The sequence below is a fragment of the Erpetoichthys calabaricus genome, chromosome 1 (genome assembly GCF_900747795.2).
Source record: "Erpetoichthys calabaricus chromosome 1, fErpCal1.3, whole genome shotgun sequence".
NCBI classification, from domain to species: domain Eukaryota; kingdom Metazoa; phylum Chordata; class Cladistia; order Polypteriformes; family Polypteridae; genus Erpetoichthys; species Erpetoichthys calabaricus.
In genome coordinates, this window is record NC_041394.2 from 238,373,410 (window position 1) to 238,391,289 (window position 17,880).

General features: G+C 41.2%; 1 protein-coding gene across 2 annotated transcripts in view; it reads left to right on the top strand.

Annotated features, from left to right (window-relative positions):
- Window positions 1-16,016: 16,016 nt before the first annotated feature.
- The window catches only part of LOC114657848 (cadherin-related family member 3-like), a 30,927-nt gene continuing 29,063 nt past the window's right edge, over window positions 16,017-17,880 (top strand). Inside the window, exons 1-2 of one of the 2 annotated variants that reach the window (XM_051931079.1) lie at window positions 16,017-16,145; window positions 16,235-16,440. In XM_051931079.1, coding sequence (XP_051787039.1) covers window positions 16,082-16,145; window positions 16,235-16,440 — 270 coding nt within the window. In that variant the 5' untranslated portion in view covers window positions 16,017-16,081. The remainder of the gene's footprint in view (window positions 16,146-16,234; window positions 16,441-17,880) is intronic. The other variant, XM_051931085.1, reaches the window with a different exon arrangement.

The window sequence follows — 17,880 nt, forward strand, 5'->3', positions numbered from 1 at the left end:
AACTCCAACCTCTACAATGCTTAGATCGGACATATTCTCAGCCTCTTCTGTAGGAACCAAGAAACTGAAGAAAGTCAGCTGCTGACCAATTGTGCGGCACAGCTTCCTGTGCATTGGGATTTTCCTGTGCGGAAAACACTGTAATGCACACAATGGAGTGTTTCTGGCATGTGTTTGTGTAGTGAAATATGCAGTATGTCACATTAAAAAAAAATACTCTGATGTAAATGAGAGCCATAAATAGAAAAACAACACAGGTAAACACAGAAGTGTGAAAAAGGCTTTATGAATAAATATTCCTTGTTTTCCACCCAAGAAATCCCAATTCAAATCCCCCCAAATTTTTTTTTGTGAGTTTCATGTTTCCTAATTCCAAAGCTACTTGCAAAACAAATTATAGTGTGTGACAGATAGGGGGCACTATCACTCCCTTGAAGCCTCTGATCAGACACCAGACACCAGACACCAGATAAAAGTCCAATAACTTATTTTATTTGGACAATACAGTGCACAATGCACCCTCCACTCCACTATACTCATAAACAATAATTAATACAATAAACAATAACAACCCTCCACTCCTAGACGCGTTGCCACCCTTCCTCCCGACTCAGCTCGCTCGTCTGGGATTTCTCACAGTCTTTTATAGTCCTTGACCCGGAAGTGCTTCTGATCCCTCAGTCCATGTGACTTCCCAGCACTTCTGGGTCAGGTGAAAACTCTTCTTCTTTATCCCAGAAGTACGTCATTCCCTCTGTCGCTGTGACTAAGATATACTTCCGGGTTATAGGGAACATACAATTCCTTGAGCCTCCCTGTAGCGTCCTCTGGTGGCCCCATGGTATCCAGCAGAGTTGTGAATAGAAACTCCATTGTCCATGATTCCCTGCTGGCATTCGGGGCACCTCCATGCTACAGGGAGGGCTCCATCTGGCAGCCTGGGGGTATTGGCCGGAATGAACGGCTGGCCATATCCCACAAGTGTCAATTCTGCAAAATTGTTTGCAAATCAAAACTTGCCTGTTTTACTCATCACTAGTCTTCATCAAAGTACCCTAAATGTGTCAGTGAGTGACATTTTTGTTGCGGTTTGCAAGTTTAAGGGCTCAGTCAGTGGAGCATTATATTACATATCAGTCATCGACACTTCACTGAGAGCAACTGGCACTGGGCCATCAACACTAGTGATGGTGAACCTATGACACATGTCAAAGGTGACATGTCGTGACATTTTGGGTGACACACCAGTGTTTACCAAGACCCAAATTCCATCCATCCATCCATTTTCCAACCCGCTGAATCCGAACACAGGGTCACGGGGGTCTGCTGGAGCCAATCCCAGCCAACACAGGGCACAAGGCAGGAAACAATCCTGGGCAGGGTGCCAACCCACCGCAAAGACCCAAATTACCAAAGAAAATATAAGAATTCTGAGACCCTGCACCACCCAGAGGTTAAAATGGATTCTCACCATCCATATCAGCACATCACCTTTCATCACGGCAGCCGCACAGTTCAGTTGACTTCTAACCACTGCACCGGAAGCTTGTTTTCATGGCGCAAGTGCGAGATCTGCAACTTCAGTCTCCAAAATGAGCCTACTATCAGCATTTGTGTGAAATCAGCTTTTACATCCATTCTTGTATATTGAATTATTTATATGCTAGGAGCCAGTTCAACAACTACAGAAGCTCTGAAATCACACAATGAAAAACCATTATGGGATAACCCTTATCTTGTACATATCCCGTACATACTACGTTCATGATATTTTCACGTACATATGCAATATGTATGAGATAAGGGTTATCCCATAATAATAACAACAACAACAACATTTATTTATATAGCACATTTTCATACAAAATAATGTAGCTCAAAGTGCTTTACATGATGAAGAAAAGAGAAAAAAAAGACAAAGTAAGAATTAAAATAAGACAACACTAATTAACATAGAATAAGAGTAAGGTCCGATGGCCAGGGAGGACAGAAAAAATAAAAAAACTCTAGACGGCTGGAGAAAAAAAATAAAATCTGCAGGGGTTCCAGACCATGAGACCGCCCAGCTCCCTCTGGGCATTCTACCAAACATAAATGAACAGTCCTCTTTGTATTTAGGGTTCTCACGGAAGGACTTGATGATGATGGTCATGTAGATTTTTGGCTTTTAATCCATCAATGTTGGAACATCACAGTGCTTTGATTAGGTGGTGGTGGCGCAAGTCGCCACCACAAAAAAACGGGAAAAGAAACAGAAGAGAGAGTAGGGGTTAGTACGGATTTTAGAGCCACCATGAATAGTTATGATAATTAATTGAATATACAGAGCATCAGGATTAAACTAAAATGAAGTTATGAGAAGGCCATGTTAAAGTAATGTGTTTTCAGCAGTTTGTTAAAGTGCTCCACTGTATTAGCCTGGAGAATTCCTACTGGCAGGCTATTCTAGGTTTTAGGTGCATAACAGCAGAAGGCCACCTCATCACTTCTTTTAAGTTTTGCTCTTGGAATTTTAAGCAGACACTCATTTGAGGATCTAAGGTTATGATTTGGAATATAAGGTGTCAGACATTCCGATATATAAGATGGAGCGAGATTATTTAAGGCTTTATAAACCATAAGCAGTATTTTAAAGTCAATTCTGAATGACACAGGTTTTCTTTTCCTGGTTAGGATTCTAGCAGCTGCATTCTGCACTAGTTGCAAACGATTTATGTCTTTTTTGGGTAGTCCTGAGAGGAGTGCGTTACAGTAATCTAGTCGACTGAAAACAAAAGCGTGAACTAATTTCTCAGCATCTTTCAATGATATAAGAGGTCTAACTTTTGCTATGTTTCTTAAGTGAAAAAATGCTGTCCTAGTAATCTGATTATGTTTTCATTGTGTGGTTCAGAGCTTTTGTAAACACCACTGCTGCAGAGGTAAGGAATTTATTAACTTCAATGACTATTTTGGCATACTGTCTCGAAAAGAGTCTGCAAAGTCAAATGCTGACATTGTTTTCTCACCGTGGTTACACTTCTGCAAAGGGCAAGTAGTCTTCATTTCTAAGTGTGTGCGGTTTTACATTTCTCTCAACTGCCTCCCTTAATCCCTCTGGCTTATTTTCCATGTTATACTTTTGCGAGAACTTATTCTCAGTACTAAACAACATTAAAATGGACAAAAGAAAATGACTGAAAGATGAACTTAGTGCTGCTTGCTTGGGCTTGAAGTGCTCAAAGTACCTACCATCAATTAAAAATTTAAAACTCAACAACAAAAAAATCTTTAATTGTTGTCAAATCAAATGTAATGTGTTCCATATTTTTTCAGTTCAATTCAAAATTACTATTAAAAGTAGGGTGATATTTTAGTGCACTATTTCAAGCCCAATTATCAGTGTGCATATCATTTTCTCAATTGCAAGTCAATGATTTTTACTTTACTTCTATAATACAAAGCACCACACATGACTGGGCTGTATTTTTTAAATAAATGAATATGTAAAGAATTGTTTCTCTTTTGTTTAGTGGAGTCAACTTAGGCATTTTCCGATTTTTTTCTACACGAACCAGACATAATGTGAGTTTCTCTCCAGGCAATGAACACACAACCCTTGAATATTTCACCACTGCCGAGGTCAGTCACAGTTGAGGGACATGCAGCTTTGGTGTTGTGGTAACTAACAGTAGACCGGACATTACCTTTGTGTACCACAATGCACGGGGCATTAAAGGACAAGTGATTCACAATGTTAAAATATGTCATAACAGAGGTGATTAATAATGACTAGTGGGGGTTTCCTATGGGGGCCACTGATGCCATGGATTGAAATTTTACTCCTCATAACCATTCCCAGCTGAATTTAAATAAATTTTACTCTCTGATTCTCTAAGTACACATTTATTATGTGGTGATATCCCACATACGCAGACCCCAGTGTACGCCCTTTTCCCACCATCCCTTGCTTCCCAGTCAACTTAAATCACCATAGCAATTGACTAAAAGCAGTCAGTAAGTGAGCAGACTCTGGTCGTCCTGTACAGGAGAGCAGTGTGGGGCATAGAAAGACATAGAAATTGTCAAGAGGGCCTTCATATGCTGTTTTTGTCTTGTATGACCTCTATCAAAGTGCAGCAGGTGATTAAGAAAATAAAAACTGCCCTCAGTTGTACCATCTGAATACTACTGAGTTTACTATAATACTGTATCTATTACTCTGTTAAAAAAAAGAACTGTTCATTAAAAATATATGTGCAAGTTTTGTAAATCCATCCATCCATTGTCCAACCCACTGAATCTGAACTACAGGGTCACGGGGGTCTGCTGGAGCCAATCACAGCCAACAAGGCAGGAACTGATTCCGGGCAGAGCGCCAACCCACCGCAGGACACACTAGGGCCAATTTAGGATCGCCAATCCACCTAACCTGCATGTCTTTGGACTGTGGAAGGAAACCAGAGTACCCGGAGGAAACCCACGCAGACATGGGGAGAACATGCAGACTGCACACAGGGAGGACCTGGGAAGCGAACCCGGGTCTCCTAACTGCGAGGCAGCAGCATTACCACTGCACCACTTCAGGTTTTGTACAACCCCAAATCAGAAAAAGTTGGGACAGTGTGGAAAATGTGAATAAAAAAATAAAAAAGCAAGTTATAAATTCTCCTCAAATTTTATTTCATTGCAGACAGTATGAACACAAAATAATTCATGTTTTGTTTTGTCAACATCATTTGATTTGTAAATAAATATCCATTCTTGCCATTCAGGCTTGCAACACATTCCAAAAAAAGTTGGGATGGGGGCAATTAAGGGGTAGTAATGAGGTATAATAACTAAATAATGATGTGATTTGAAACTGGTGATGTTAACAGGTGATTGCAATCATGATTCGGTACAAAAGCAGCATCGAGGAAAGGCCTACTCCTTTAGGAGCAAAGATGGGCAGAGGATTGCCAGTTTGCCACCAAGTGCGGGCAAAAATCTTTGAAATGATGAAGAAAAACGTTTCTCAAAGACAGATAGGAAGAGATTTGGGCATTTCTCCCTCTACAGTGCATAACATAGTGAAAAGAATCAGGGAATCTGGAGAAATTACCGTGCGCAAAGGCCAAGGGTGCAAGCCTAAACTGAATGGCTGTGATCTCAGAGCCCTCAGATGGCACTGCATTAACAACCGTCATTCATCAATAAATGATATAACTGCGTGGGCTCAGGACTACTTCAGGAAGTCACTCTCAAGCACTACAGTACGTAGTTACATTAGGAAATGCCAGCTAAAACTGTACTGTGCCAAAAGGAAGCCCTACATAAATAGTGTCCAGAAGCGCCGTCGACTTCTCTGGGCTCGGAGGCATCTGGGATGGTCCATTGTGCAGTGGAAACGTGTATTGTGGTCAGACGAATCGGTTTTTCGCATCTTTTTGGAAGAAATGGACGCCGTGTGTTGCGGACCAAAGAGGAAAAGGACCATCCAGACTGTTACCAGATACAAGTCCAAAAGCCAGGGTCTGTCATGGTATGGGGTTGTGTCAGTGCCTTTGGCAAAGGTAACTTGCACTTCTGTGATGGCACCATCAATGCTGAGAAGTATATCTCAGTTTTGGAAGAACAAATGCTGCCTTCAAGGCGACGTCTTTTCCAGGGACGCCCATGCTTATTTCAGCAAGACAATGCCAAACCACATACTGCGCGCATAACAAAGGCATGGCTGCGTAAGAAGAGGGTGCGGATGCTTGACTGGCCTGCCTGCAGCCCTGATTTGTCTCCTATAGAGAATGTTTGGCGCATTTTGAAATGAAAAATGCGTCAACGAAGACCCCGTACTGTTGCGCACCTAAAACGTTGTTTTCAGGAAGAATGGGACAAACTAACACCTGCAACACTTAGTCACTTGATTTCTTCAATGCCTAAACGTCTTTTAAGTGTTGTTAAAAGACAGGGGAACTGTACAAAGTGGTAAATGCTGTTCTGTCCCAACTTTTTTTGAAATGTGTTGCAAGCCTGAATGGCAAGAATGGATATTTATTTACAAATCAAATGATGTTGACAAAAAAAAACATGACTTATTTTGTGTTCATACTGTCTGCAATGAAATAAAATTTGAGGAGAATTTATACCTTGCTTTTTTTCTTTTTTTATTCACATTTTCCACACTGTCCCAACTTTTTCTGATTTGGGGTTGTAATTCTTTAAATGTAAATCGTGAATAACTGAGCATGGCACAGCTATCCGTTTTGTTTTATGTGTAGAGGAGTTACCAGGCTGGGAAAGCAATGCCATCAAATGGCACAGAGAAGGAGGCAGTCTAAACAAAAGTGGCACCACAACAAGTGAAGACTTTATAGTCTAACAGAGAGGACTTGTGCAGTTCACAAACACCTAACAGTTGTTTCAATTTAACTGTGCTCTGTTTTAACCCTAAGATCATCATCAAATGTATAAAAATCACAAGGGCCTGGGAGGTGGGGTCCTCTGGGGGCAAAAGGCCAAAGGGAGTGACAGAGGTGACATGTCAAGAATCAGAAGTTCACACAGGACACAAACCAGCAGGCTGCCCAGTTTACACTATCAGTTATAATAATAATAATAATTCATTACATTCATATAGCTCTTTTCTCAGTACTCAAAGCGCTATCCACACAGGGAGGAACCGGGAACTGAACCCACAATCTTCCACAGTCTCCTTACTGCAAAGCAGCAGCAAAGTTCCTGACTCTCAAACTCCTTGAAGAGAGGACCGAGTGGGAGGGCTATTGGCATGAGGCCATAAGGTGAGTGTCACTGTGGTCTCGTTCAGGAAATACCTTCAGGTCTGACACTGCCTTTACTTTCACTGCTTTTTCACCATTAGAGAATGCACTTTTGCTTTCATTTCCCACCACAGGCAAATATTCACTGCATGCTACCTACAGTACGTACGCTCGCATAAGTAAGAGAGTCTCGCCATGACAGTTGTTTCAGTTTGACTGCACTCTATTTTAAGCCTAACGTCATTTTCAGGATTACAAGAGTCACAAGTTACAAGTAGGCATTACTCTCTTATTATGAGTACAAACACTTATTATTCTAATTTCCCCTTTTTTATGTCTGTGCTCCAGCCTGGGTGAAAGTTCATTTAGATCACTGGGTTGAGTCAAGGTGTAGGGGTCTTCTGCAGTAGAAAAAAAATCTTGGATATAATATGTGCTTCTACATTATAAAGAATGAGAATGTTTACCACACAATAGTTGGAAAATGACCATACTAGTTACCGCCTTGCACTTCAGTTCAATGTAGCTGTTCTCCTGTTAATGCTGCCCCCAAGTTAACAAGTAAGGAACGGAAATCAGATGTTCGAAGAAATATTAGAAGAGCCCACCTGATGGCTGGTGCCTCTTTTAACAACATAGAAGACTTTACACATGAAATATATATTATATAACAAGTTTACCGCTTAATTCAGGGCTTTATGTAGGAAAACTCAAGTGCTGCACATGTCACATTTTATTTATTTATATTTTTGATAAACTGGACTTCAGCAATTTCAGTGTTAAAAGTATGTGACTAGACTGGAATTACCAAAGTCTCGTACTCCTGAGAATGTATTCATTTTCTGCCAATCGTAACCACAGATATGTGGGGCTTGTTTATCCAAACATGTATTTTTCTGGGTCAATTTCAAATCGCAACTTCATCACAGTCATGGTTCTACTGCATATCTGCTTTGTATGTCTTCTCCACATCACTACTAGGTTTTCTTAATTTGAGACTGAATATGCTATTATCATTTCAGTACTTGATCTGTACATTGTGAAATGTTGCAGGCACTCTGTGTCGTTCAAAGGGGAGCATGATGTATTGAAAGAACCCATCTTGGTAGAAAACAAAAAGTTTCCAAGCCTCTGCAGCTGTCAGATTCCCATTGAGACATTAAGGATGATAACATAAGAAATCTGAACAAATGAACAGAGACAATTTAGTCCATCCAGCCTGTTTCTTTAGCTGTTTGTTAAGCTGTCCCAGTATCTCATCCATACACTTCTTAAAGGTTGTCAAGGTTTCTGCTTCAACTACATGTCCCGGTAGTTTGTTCCAGGGTTCCATGTTGTATGTTAATATCTGTTATCTATTTCATTAAGTTGCCTATGTGGGGCACTGGATTGCCTTCAGGATTTCTATGTAAATTTATTCTAAGCAAAGGTTGCAATGGATCAAGAATAAGATTTAAGGAACAGAAGGGAGAAGCTATAACGTTGTCTGAAAATGGGTTAAGATCAAAAGGTCCAAAGAAGAAAATCTATAAAGTTTTAAAGGCAGGACTCAATCAAAAATCACAGACAGTCGAATGCAACTGTTCGACTGACAATCGTCTCCCCGCCATTTTGGAATGCAGGGCAGGTGCTGCCATATGTCGGCAACAAAAAAGAATTTTAAGTGACATCTCTATATGCCTGTGGTGGGTTGGCACCCTGCCCGGGATTGGTTGCCTTGTGCCCTGTGTTGGCTGGGATTGGTTCCAGCAGACCCCCGTGACCCTGTGTTCGGATTCAGCGGGTTGGAAAATGGATGGATGGATCTCTATGTGCAGGGCAGATGCTGTGAATTCTCTATGTAATAAACTTAATAAGTTATAGCGTAATGAAAATTGCATAATTAGATCTGGACCACCCTATACTGACCTGGGCTTCTGTTTCAGTAACTTATATTACAAATGTTTTTGTTTTTTTAATCGAATACTTAAAGGTCAGAATTGGTGGGGATTGGAGCTCACGTGACAGGAAACAGGCAACCATAAACATCAAGAGTGTGACAATGCTTAAAAAAAGAAATAAAAAAACGGCAACAATCATCAAACAAAAAAAAAAAATCACAAAATACTATAACATGATGTGTTCTGCCATCGGGAAAAAAACAATCAGACAGGTTAAAGGGTACTACCGGGATGAGAAACCAATAGGCAGGCCAGGAAGACAAAAGATATGGTAACTAAACCAAAAGGAAGTGCAAGCTTGTAATTTGAAAAAGAAAATAATGCAAGGTTGTCATAATTCATTGTCCATACTTTAGGCTCAAGTGGGAACTCAGGGACATGAAGCATCGTGACAGAGAGTCAGTGGGGTAATAAGGGAAAGAGACAGCTGATACAACAAATAAAGAGGTGTATTTATTGGAACAAAAGTTCCATACTGAACATTTCAAAAACATGCACACAAACACTGCAATAATTAAGATAAAAACCAACAAGTGTTCTAAAAAATTACATTTGGCACATGGCACGCACCTTAAAAAAAACATCTATACAAAAAAAAAGTAAAATGAATGATTTGCCTGTTTTCTCTCTCTCTATCCAACAAAAAAAAAAAACTCACTCGGAGGAAAAGCTGTCTTGCCCTGGCAAACCAGAATAACGGTCTGTTCCTCTGCCTATACCGCTTAATTCCTCTGAACTGAACTAACCCCTTGGCAGATGAAAAGTCCTTTTTTATTCAGGGTCGTCCATCACCTGAATCGAGTTTACCGCTAATCCCTGGTCACGTGCCTGTCTACACGCCGTCTCTCCCGATTTCGAGTCACGCGAGTCTACGTTGCCGACAGCAATCCCCTTCACGTCTGTATTGTATACCCGCAACCGGCGCCCGTCATGTGCAGCACCGTAACTTCCAAGCACCATGGTCGCACCAGAAGAACACCGGGACGATGCACGATGGGTAGCAGGCACGCGTTTCCACCTTCAAATGGAAACACGTGCCACCTCGTCCACTTCAAGCCCGACAACACACGGCCACTCCACACGTGTACCCGGCGAACAAACCGGTAAGTGAACAAATGCCCCTTTTTGTTTTAGTAGATATACGGTACCTGCAAAGAATTAAATACAATCGGAACAAACTACCGTTAAATTAACACACTGTGAGACGTTTCCTCACAAGGGTCAAAAACACAAAATAGACTTGAGAGATTTTTTTGCACAAAGGATTCTAAAGGAATACACAAAGTAGAACAGAGAAAGTTTCACCAAGATCCTATTTATACCATTATACCACACAGTGGTGTGACCCTGGAAACCAACTGGCAACCAGGTACCAAAACTGTGATGTTAAAAAACAAAAACAAAATGGTATCGGAACTGAAATACTTACCCTTAAAAGCTTCTTGACCATAAATAACATTACTTCAAGGTAAAACCTATTTAAGTAAGAATTTGTTCTTCCTGGGAAAAATTAAAAATAAACATAGTTCATGACAGGATGATGCTAAAAAACATTTTGTATGTAAATAATTAGTATAAAAATATATATAATGATACAGTAGCTGCCAAATCATACAAAGAGTACACAAGACGTGTTTCGCCCTAATTGGGGCTCATCAGGTGTACACACCTTTGCTTCACCTTACAGGGATTGAACCTCAGTGCCAAAGGTGAAGCCTCTGATGTTGTGCCATGGTGCCTGGTTTGCTTCCTTGACACGGTGAAGATTGGAATGTTACATTCATAGGTCTGAATCGCTGTCTGCTTACTTGGATGGCTACCTACCAGGTAGCACTTGTCGCTGGTTAGCCACTTGCCGAAAGTCCACCACGTCCTCTCAGTTGCGAGAAGTAGATCATAGATATGTTATACTGTACCTTGCCTCCAGCTTCTCGCAACTGAGGTGACATGGCGGATGTTTGCCACCTGGCCAACCAACCACAGGTGTTACCTGGTAGGTAGCCATGCAAGTAATCCGATTATGATTCAGAGCTATGAATGTAAGACTCCGATATTCACCTATGAACTTACCAAATCCATTATTAATTCAGAGAGATATTCACCAAACAGAGCGGTCCTCAAAAGCTTCTTAAATACATTGAAGGAGTCGGCAGTATAGGTAAAGGTGGTCAACTTGTTCCACAACCCAGGAGCTACTCAAGAAAACAGTATAAATTGAGATTTGATGTCATGAGGAGGTGGCATCACCATCAGCTTTGAACTAAGAGAGCAAGAAGGAGCATAAGGCTTCACAAGTGTTTCCATGACACATTGACTGCTCTGCAGGCAAACATCAGTGTGTTGAACATAATATGCACTGGTACAGGGATGATTTTGGGGAGATTTGAAAAGGGAAGTGAAATGTGCCCATTAGCTGATTCAACACCAGATGTACCTTGAATAATTTGTACATGCAGATACTCCTGCCAATAGAGAGTTGCTGTAGTGCAGATGTGACAACACTAAACCCAGAACTAGGAGCTGTACTGCGTACACTGTCAGCTGCAGTCTGATCATCCAGATATTACAGAGAATTAGTATGTGAGAATGAGAGACAATTGCAGAGTGGTCAGTAAGGGACAGTCATCAGTCACCACCCCAAGGTTGTATACTGACTGCATTGCATATTGAACTGAGCTTAGCAGAGCAGGGGTGTTGAATAGGCAGGGTTGCTGGACTAACAGATACAGTAGGTTCATTTTTGCCAGGTTGAGCTGGAGATGGTGCTTCTTCATCCAGGTTGAGAGATCACGACTTGCTGAGATTTCAGTTGATACCATGTGGTGCACTTATCAGCACAGCACTGATATGAGAAACCTTGGGACTGAATAATAGTGTCTAGTGAGGTAGTGTACAGAGAGAACAGGAGAGGACCTAGCACCTACTCTTGTAGCTTGCCTAATGCACCCTTGAAATCTTTCCTGACCAGAATACTTAATAGGATCTGCCCAACTACTGAATTTCCCCGAAAATAAGACCTACTCCGAAAATACAGGTGCCTTAGAAATGGCTGACACTTGATTTAATGGTAGATTTGAAGGGAGTTATATTTTTTAGCAGTGGACAAGATGAGTGTAAAAAGAAAGAGCTATTCCGTCGAATACAAGAAAGAGACTCCCAGGGCATGAATCTCACAGCTTTCTGCAAACAGAAGAAGTTGGATCTCTGGATGGTCCGAAAATGGTGAGCAGAGTACAATAACTTCAGTCAACAGGTGAACAAGGGAAATGCTAAGAAGCACAAGTGTGGATCAGGTCGGCAACCATTATTTCCTGAGCTAAAAGACATCATCTGTGAATGCTCTCCTGTCAGCAATCCAAAGGCTTTGGTTGTGTGTAGGACTGATATTCAAGTATTTGCCCTTGTAATGGCACCACAGCTAGAAATATCCCCAGAAGAATTCAAAGCATCACAACACTGGTACATTGCTATATGGTTGCGAGACATGGACGCTATCCAGTGACCTGAGACAAAGACTGGACTCCTTTGGTACTGTGTCTCTCTGGAAAATCCTTGGGTACCATTGGTTTGACTTTGTGTCAAATGAGCAGTTGCTCATAGAGTCCCGAATGAGGCACATTAAATGCATTGTGAGGGAGCGTCAGTTACGGCACTATGGCCATGTGGCGCGTTTCCTTGAGGGTGATCCAGCTCGTAAGATCCTCATTGTTGGGGACCCGAGTGGCTGAACCAGGCCAAGGGGTCGCCCACGTAACACCCGGCTGTGGTAGATAGAGGGTCACTTCTGGACGGTGGGACTGGACCGCGTGTCTACCTGGCGGGGTTGCCAACCAGGATCCCGAGTTGTTTCATCGTGTAGTGGGTGTGGCAACACATTGTACCAGTACATGCTCCCCAACTTGACTTGACTTAACAACACTGGCTGAATGGCTTCCTTCAGCGACAAGAACTGTCTCTAAGGAGATCGACAACACTGTTCAAGCTGGAAGACACTGAAATTATTAAACGTGCACTTGCTTTCAAGTCCTTTGTTGATGGCATAGACGGTTATAAATACCAATTCTCCAACATGATTGCAGAGTGCCATGTTTATGGGCCAAGAATCTCAAACGACAATTGATCAAAGGGGTGTCTCGTCAATCTACATTCCCTCCACTAGTTGCGAAAGCGCAGTGATACCTGCATTTTGGCAGTTTGTCTGGAATGGAAAGAAAGCCACACCTCTAATCATCACTAAGGGCAAGAAAGATGTGATTGAATGTGTTTCAGGCATTTATGTCCTTGAAACCGAGAAGGCTTGGTCCACACAAGCAGTTATAAGGAAGCAGGTCGACTTGATGCAGCTACTTGTTTTGCGAGGTGGCCAAAGAGGACTGCTAGTCTGGGATTCAGCCAGCACTCGCCGCGCTAAAGACATGAAGAACTTCCTTGCAGAGAGAAGAATAGATCAAATAATGATTCCCGCAGGAATGACTGCCTATTCCCAGACTCTTGATATTGCAATAAACAAGACATTCAAGAACCATTTGCATGTGGAAGTCATGATCACATTGGAAACAGAATGGAGAGAAACCAGCGTTGGAGCTTTGTGAAGCCTAGCCTGAACTGGGTGAAAAATTCATGGGATAAAATCACTGACAGCTGTGTTGCCAATGCACTACGAGCAGATTACTTGGACAAGAAGCGCTAGTTTAAGGAGAGCTCTATTGCTGCACATGAGAGATTGGGGCCATTTGTTTTATAGTACAGTAATTGGAGTCGCAAGAAATTCAGGCTGGAATTCAGGTTTTGATTGTGCAGAGTTATGATGATATTCCAGAAGATGACATGACTGTATTTGAATAAATGTAGATTGTTTTACATGAAGAAATATAAGACATGCCCTGGAAATAAGCCCTAGTGCATCTTTTAGAGTAAAAATTAATATAAGACCCGGTCTTATTTTTGGGGAAATATGGTAGTAGGATTCAAACCATCTCAAAAACAGTCCTATTATTGCCAGGTTAAGAGAGGGTGGCAGGGAGGTTCTGATGTTTGACTTTGTCAAAGACAAAGGAAAGATCTTGAAGGATGAGATATTGGTTACTCTAACCAGCCATAATATGTTGACAACAGGCAGCAGGAATGTCTCCGTGGAATGGCACTTTTTGAAGCCCTGCAGTCTGCTCTGTAAAAGGAAAGAAAATTGGTTAGAGACACTTAGTTCAAGTGTTTGGGTAGAAAAGAGAGAAGAAAGACTGGTCTTTAATTGTCTACTTTAAGAGTGTCAAGTGTGGGCTTTTTGAGAACTTAAACAAATTGGGCCTGTTTGAAGAAGGTGGGTAAGTTGCCTGTGCAACAGCATAGAGGAGATCTGAAGGGACAGGGTCAGGTAAACAGCTAATGGAGTGACTAGAGAGTACTTACTAATCATGCTTTGAAAGAAACATACTTTAGTGGTAGTGGCAGAAGAAAAGGAAGACAAAAGAGGTTGATACTTATCCAGGTCAGCCTGGGCCTTTGACTTCCTGCATTTAATTTCCATAGTTTCAATGGCTCTGTTTCAACCAAAATATCACCAACTGCCTTAGAAGTTCAGAAGGCCCAACAGACTATTCTCTGGCACTCATTTAGTTTATGTATGTTGTGACCAGTTGGGGGCACTAGCAAGCCCCCAAACACAGACAACCCAACACTACTCTGGGTTCAAATAAATGATTCTTTAATCCACACAACCCCAAATAACAATCCATCCAATTCATAGACTTTAAGTGGTTGCTTGCTTTCTTTCTCCTTTTCTTTTTCTCTTTCCTCCTCCAATGAGCTTTGCCTGCTGCCTCCTGACTCCCTAAAACTATTGCAGCAGTGGACCTGGGAACACTCCGGTGAAGTGGTGTGGCCAGTTGGAAGTACTTCCAGGTTATAAGGAAGCTGAGGAGGTCTTCCCTTGGCAGCGCCCTCTGTCATCCCCCAGGAATCCCTGTAGGGCTGCACTTCTAAACTGCAACTCCCATGCAGCCCTGTGGGAGTCCAGAATGGGACTCAACAGTATTTGAGGGACACTGCCACTTAGTATAGTGAAGGATGAATTGCTCCCTTTTGTCCACTCTTGCCAGTTTCAGTAGCCTTCAGCCATCCCAATCAAGACAGGAATCATAAGGCAGCCTGACCAGGTATTTCCCCAATTTATTCCATCCTTCCATTATGGCATCCTGGCCAGGTAAGGAACTCACCTCTCTCCTGGACAGGATGCCCATCCATCCTCTGGGGCATCTACGATATATTTTTATAAATACATTGTCCTGTCATTTGTAAATATCTGGAAAGCCCTAAATTATTTCTTAGTGACTCTAGGAAAGCAAACAAGTGGACAAGTAAGAAACATCAGACAACTCCTGCCCCATTTTAGTGTCATTCATTACTTTTATAATAATGTGTGACCAATTAATGAAGAATGTAATGCAAGAACTGTAGCCCTTCTATTCAACAGCTCAAATCATAACAGATAGGACTGTTAGTAAGATCATTCCATCTTTCACCTAGGTGTGAAGGTGCGTGTGTTAATGGAAGTGTGACATTGCACCTTTTATCAAAAGTACACAACCTAATCTCCCCGATCCTTGGAGAAATGCACTCTCCCTTAAATTCTAATTTATGTATGTTTACTAACCGTAGTTGCTTAGATGCAACACAGTAAGGAGCGTGGTATTCTGATAAGCAAGGCCATGAAGTCAATCAGATTGCCACCTTGATAAATCATAGTGAAATGAAAATAAATGATCACATTAGATAAAGTTGTGCTGAATGTTGTTAATGATAGCCTCACATCATGACTCATGATGTAGGCCATAGAAACACACTTAGATCTGATTGATTGCTTGTTCTAGGGTGACCGTCCATCCATATTTGACTCCATTCAGAGAGTATGGGGGCTTCATCTGCCTAAAGGCAGGAGCTAGCCTTGGACAGGGAGCAGTCTATCAGACACTGTACATGTCTTAGGAATGTGGGAGTACTCAGGTTGAGCATTTGAACCCAGCGTTCTGGTCTTGGTAAGCAGCACTGCTAACCACCTTGTGAAAACACAATGGAAAATAAAAATAAAACCTTTTATTGCTACTATTATTAATGAATTCCTTGCACATTTTGTTATTGAAAAACTTTCAAGAAATGCTTACTATTATTGTTATCAGTAAAATGACTAATGAGCTGAAATGAAAGATGAGAAAATCAGAGCCAGCACCAGGCTTTCCTCATTTTCTTTCTTCTACCTTACCTTTCTGAATTTCAAAGCTCCATGTGAAACTTCTTATCAGGCAGGGTGCATGCGGAATGTTTCTAAGTAACACTTCAGCATACAGTAGACGATCAGTAGGTGCCTTGTGACTGCAGCTCAAGCCTAATTCAGGTGTGCCTCTGTATTCAATGGGAATGAGCAACTTGACAATTATTAAGTTGACTATATTCACTATAGTCATCTTCATCTCTGGTGAGTTCTTTATTGGAACAAAAGGCTCAGCTTTGAGGATTCTGTTTTTTGCTTTTGTAGCATTGGCCCCTTTCATATTCTTTCTTAAGCAGGTGTAGATGGACTTTTTCAGATAGAGAAGCTGAACAATACAGTGGAAATCTCTCGGAGCAGCCCAGTTGGCACGGTGGTAAAGAAATTCACTGTAAAGACCACTCCACAGGTTCCAGTTGCAGCTGGCTTTCCTATGATCATGAACAGCAATCCTTACAGTCAAGCATTTATCGTTACTGCTTTACTCCCAAATGACTACCAGGTAAGTCACTCCTCACTTAACTTTTTAGTGAGCATTTCAATCTCAGTTGTTTTCTATTCTTTGAGTTTTGAGAGGGCAAGTGACACGGTGAGGTAGTAATGACCTCCAAATGGCTACATTGCTGATTACATTCTAGCATCCTGCCTACAGTGTGATTGGATTTATGTTTTTAGCCATATAGGTGAATTCATTTTAATTTATCCATTTTCTAAACTGCTAAACTGCTTAGCTAGTTTCATGATAGTCAGAATAATCCTTGCTTTCATGTTAGCCATGTTAATTCTGTAGTGTAGGATTAATATTAGGATGTCATGGTTAAATGAAATCCAAAAAAAATCTAAAGAAGGATTCTCCATTTTTGGAGCCCATCACTAAGTACAGGCTTTTATGTCTCTCAAGTCAATCTCAGCACAATCAGGGAACCAGCCAAGAATACCAGTCCATCAGGGAAGTACAGAAAGGAAAGCAGTGACAAAAAACATGAAACAAACTCGGGTCCGTGGAGCTGTGAGGTGATGGAGCTAATTCCTATGCCACCCTGCTACTCACTTGCTCAAATTCCCAAATATAATATGGTGTAATGGATGGAATACAAGAAACATTTGGGTTCCATGGGGCCCAAACCTCTTTTAACACCCAAAAAAGTAAGTAAGTAAACAGTAAAAAGTAAACAAAACAAAAAACAAACTGCCACAAATCAGTATGAACCTTTCAGAAAGTCCTGTCTCACTGATGGTGATCGAAAAAAGATGCCAGCCCCTGGTTGAGCAGTTTTTTAATGTGGAAGGACCAGGAAGCATGGTAGGTGAGGAGAGGATGTTGCTGCTCTTCAGAGTGTGCCTCATTTCTGAGGAAGAAAGGGAAGACAGGTAAGCTAGTGTGTCCCCATCAAAAGCTTTCCCCTGGTGTACTTTTGAAATCCTCCCCACAAGGAGTAGACTTTGCCAACACCCTGCACAGTAGGAACTGAAAACTCAAAAAATGGCCAGATAAGCACACATATCAAACAAATAATATTAAATCAAAGTAAACTTTCATATTTTTAGCATTTGCAAAGCTGAAAATTATTGATAGCCCCCTAACCCCAAGTCCAGAATAGTTTTAAATTAGCAGATTCTGAAAATAGATGAAAGGAAATTCAGGAAATTTTACATAAACTGATGGACAGTATAAAAGAAAATAGTTGTTTCCATAAAACTCTGAAGTTTCACATTGATAGGTAAACCTATTTCCTGATAGTTAGCCAGCAATTGGTGGTGTTTATTCCACTTCTCCGCTTTCATTTCCAATATTAGATATCTGCAATGTAAACAGTATTTTTGAAAAACACTACACAACAAGAGCATCAAAAATGGACAAGGGCTATATAAATATTCTGAAGAAATTCATTAATAATTACTAATGTAAGTTTATTGACTTTCTTAGGCCTGTATGTTTCAA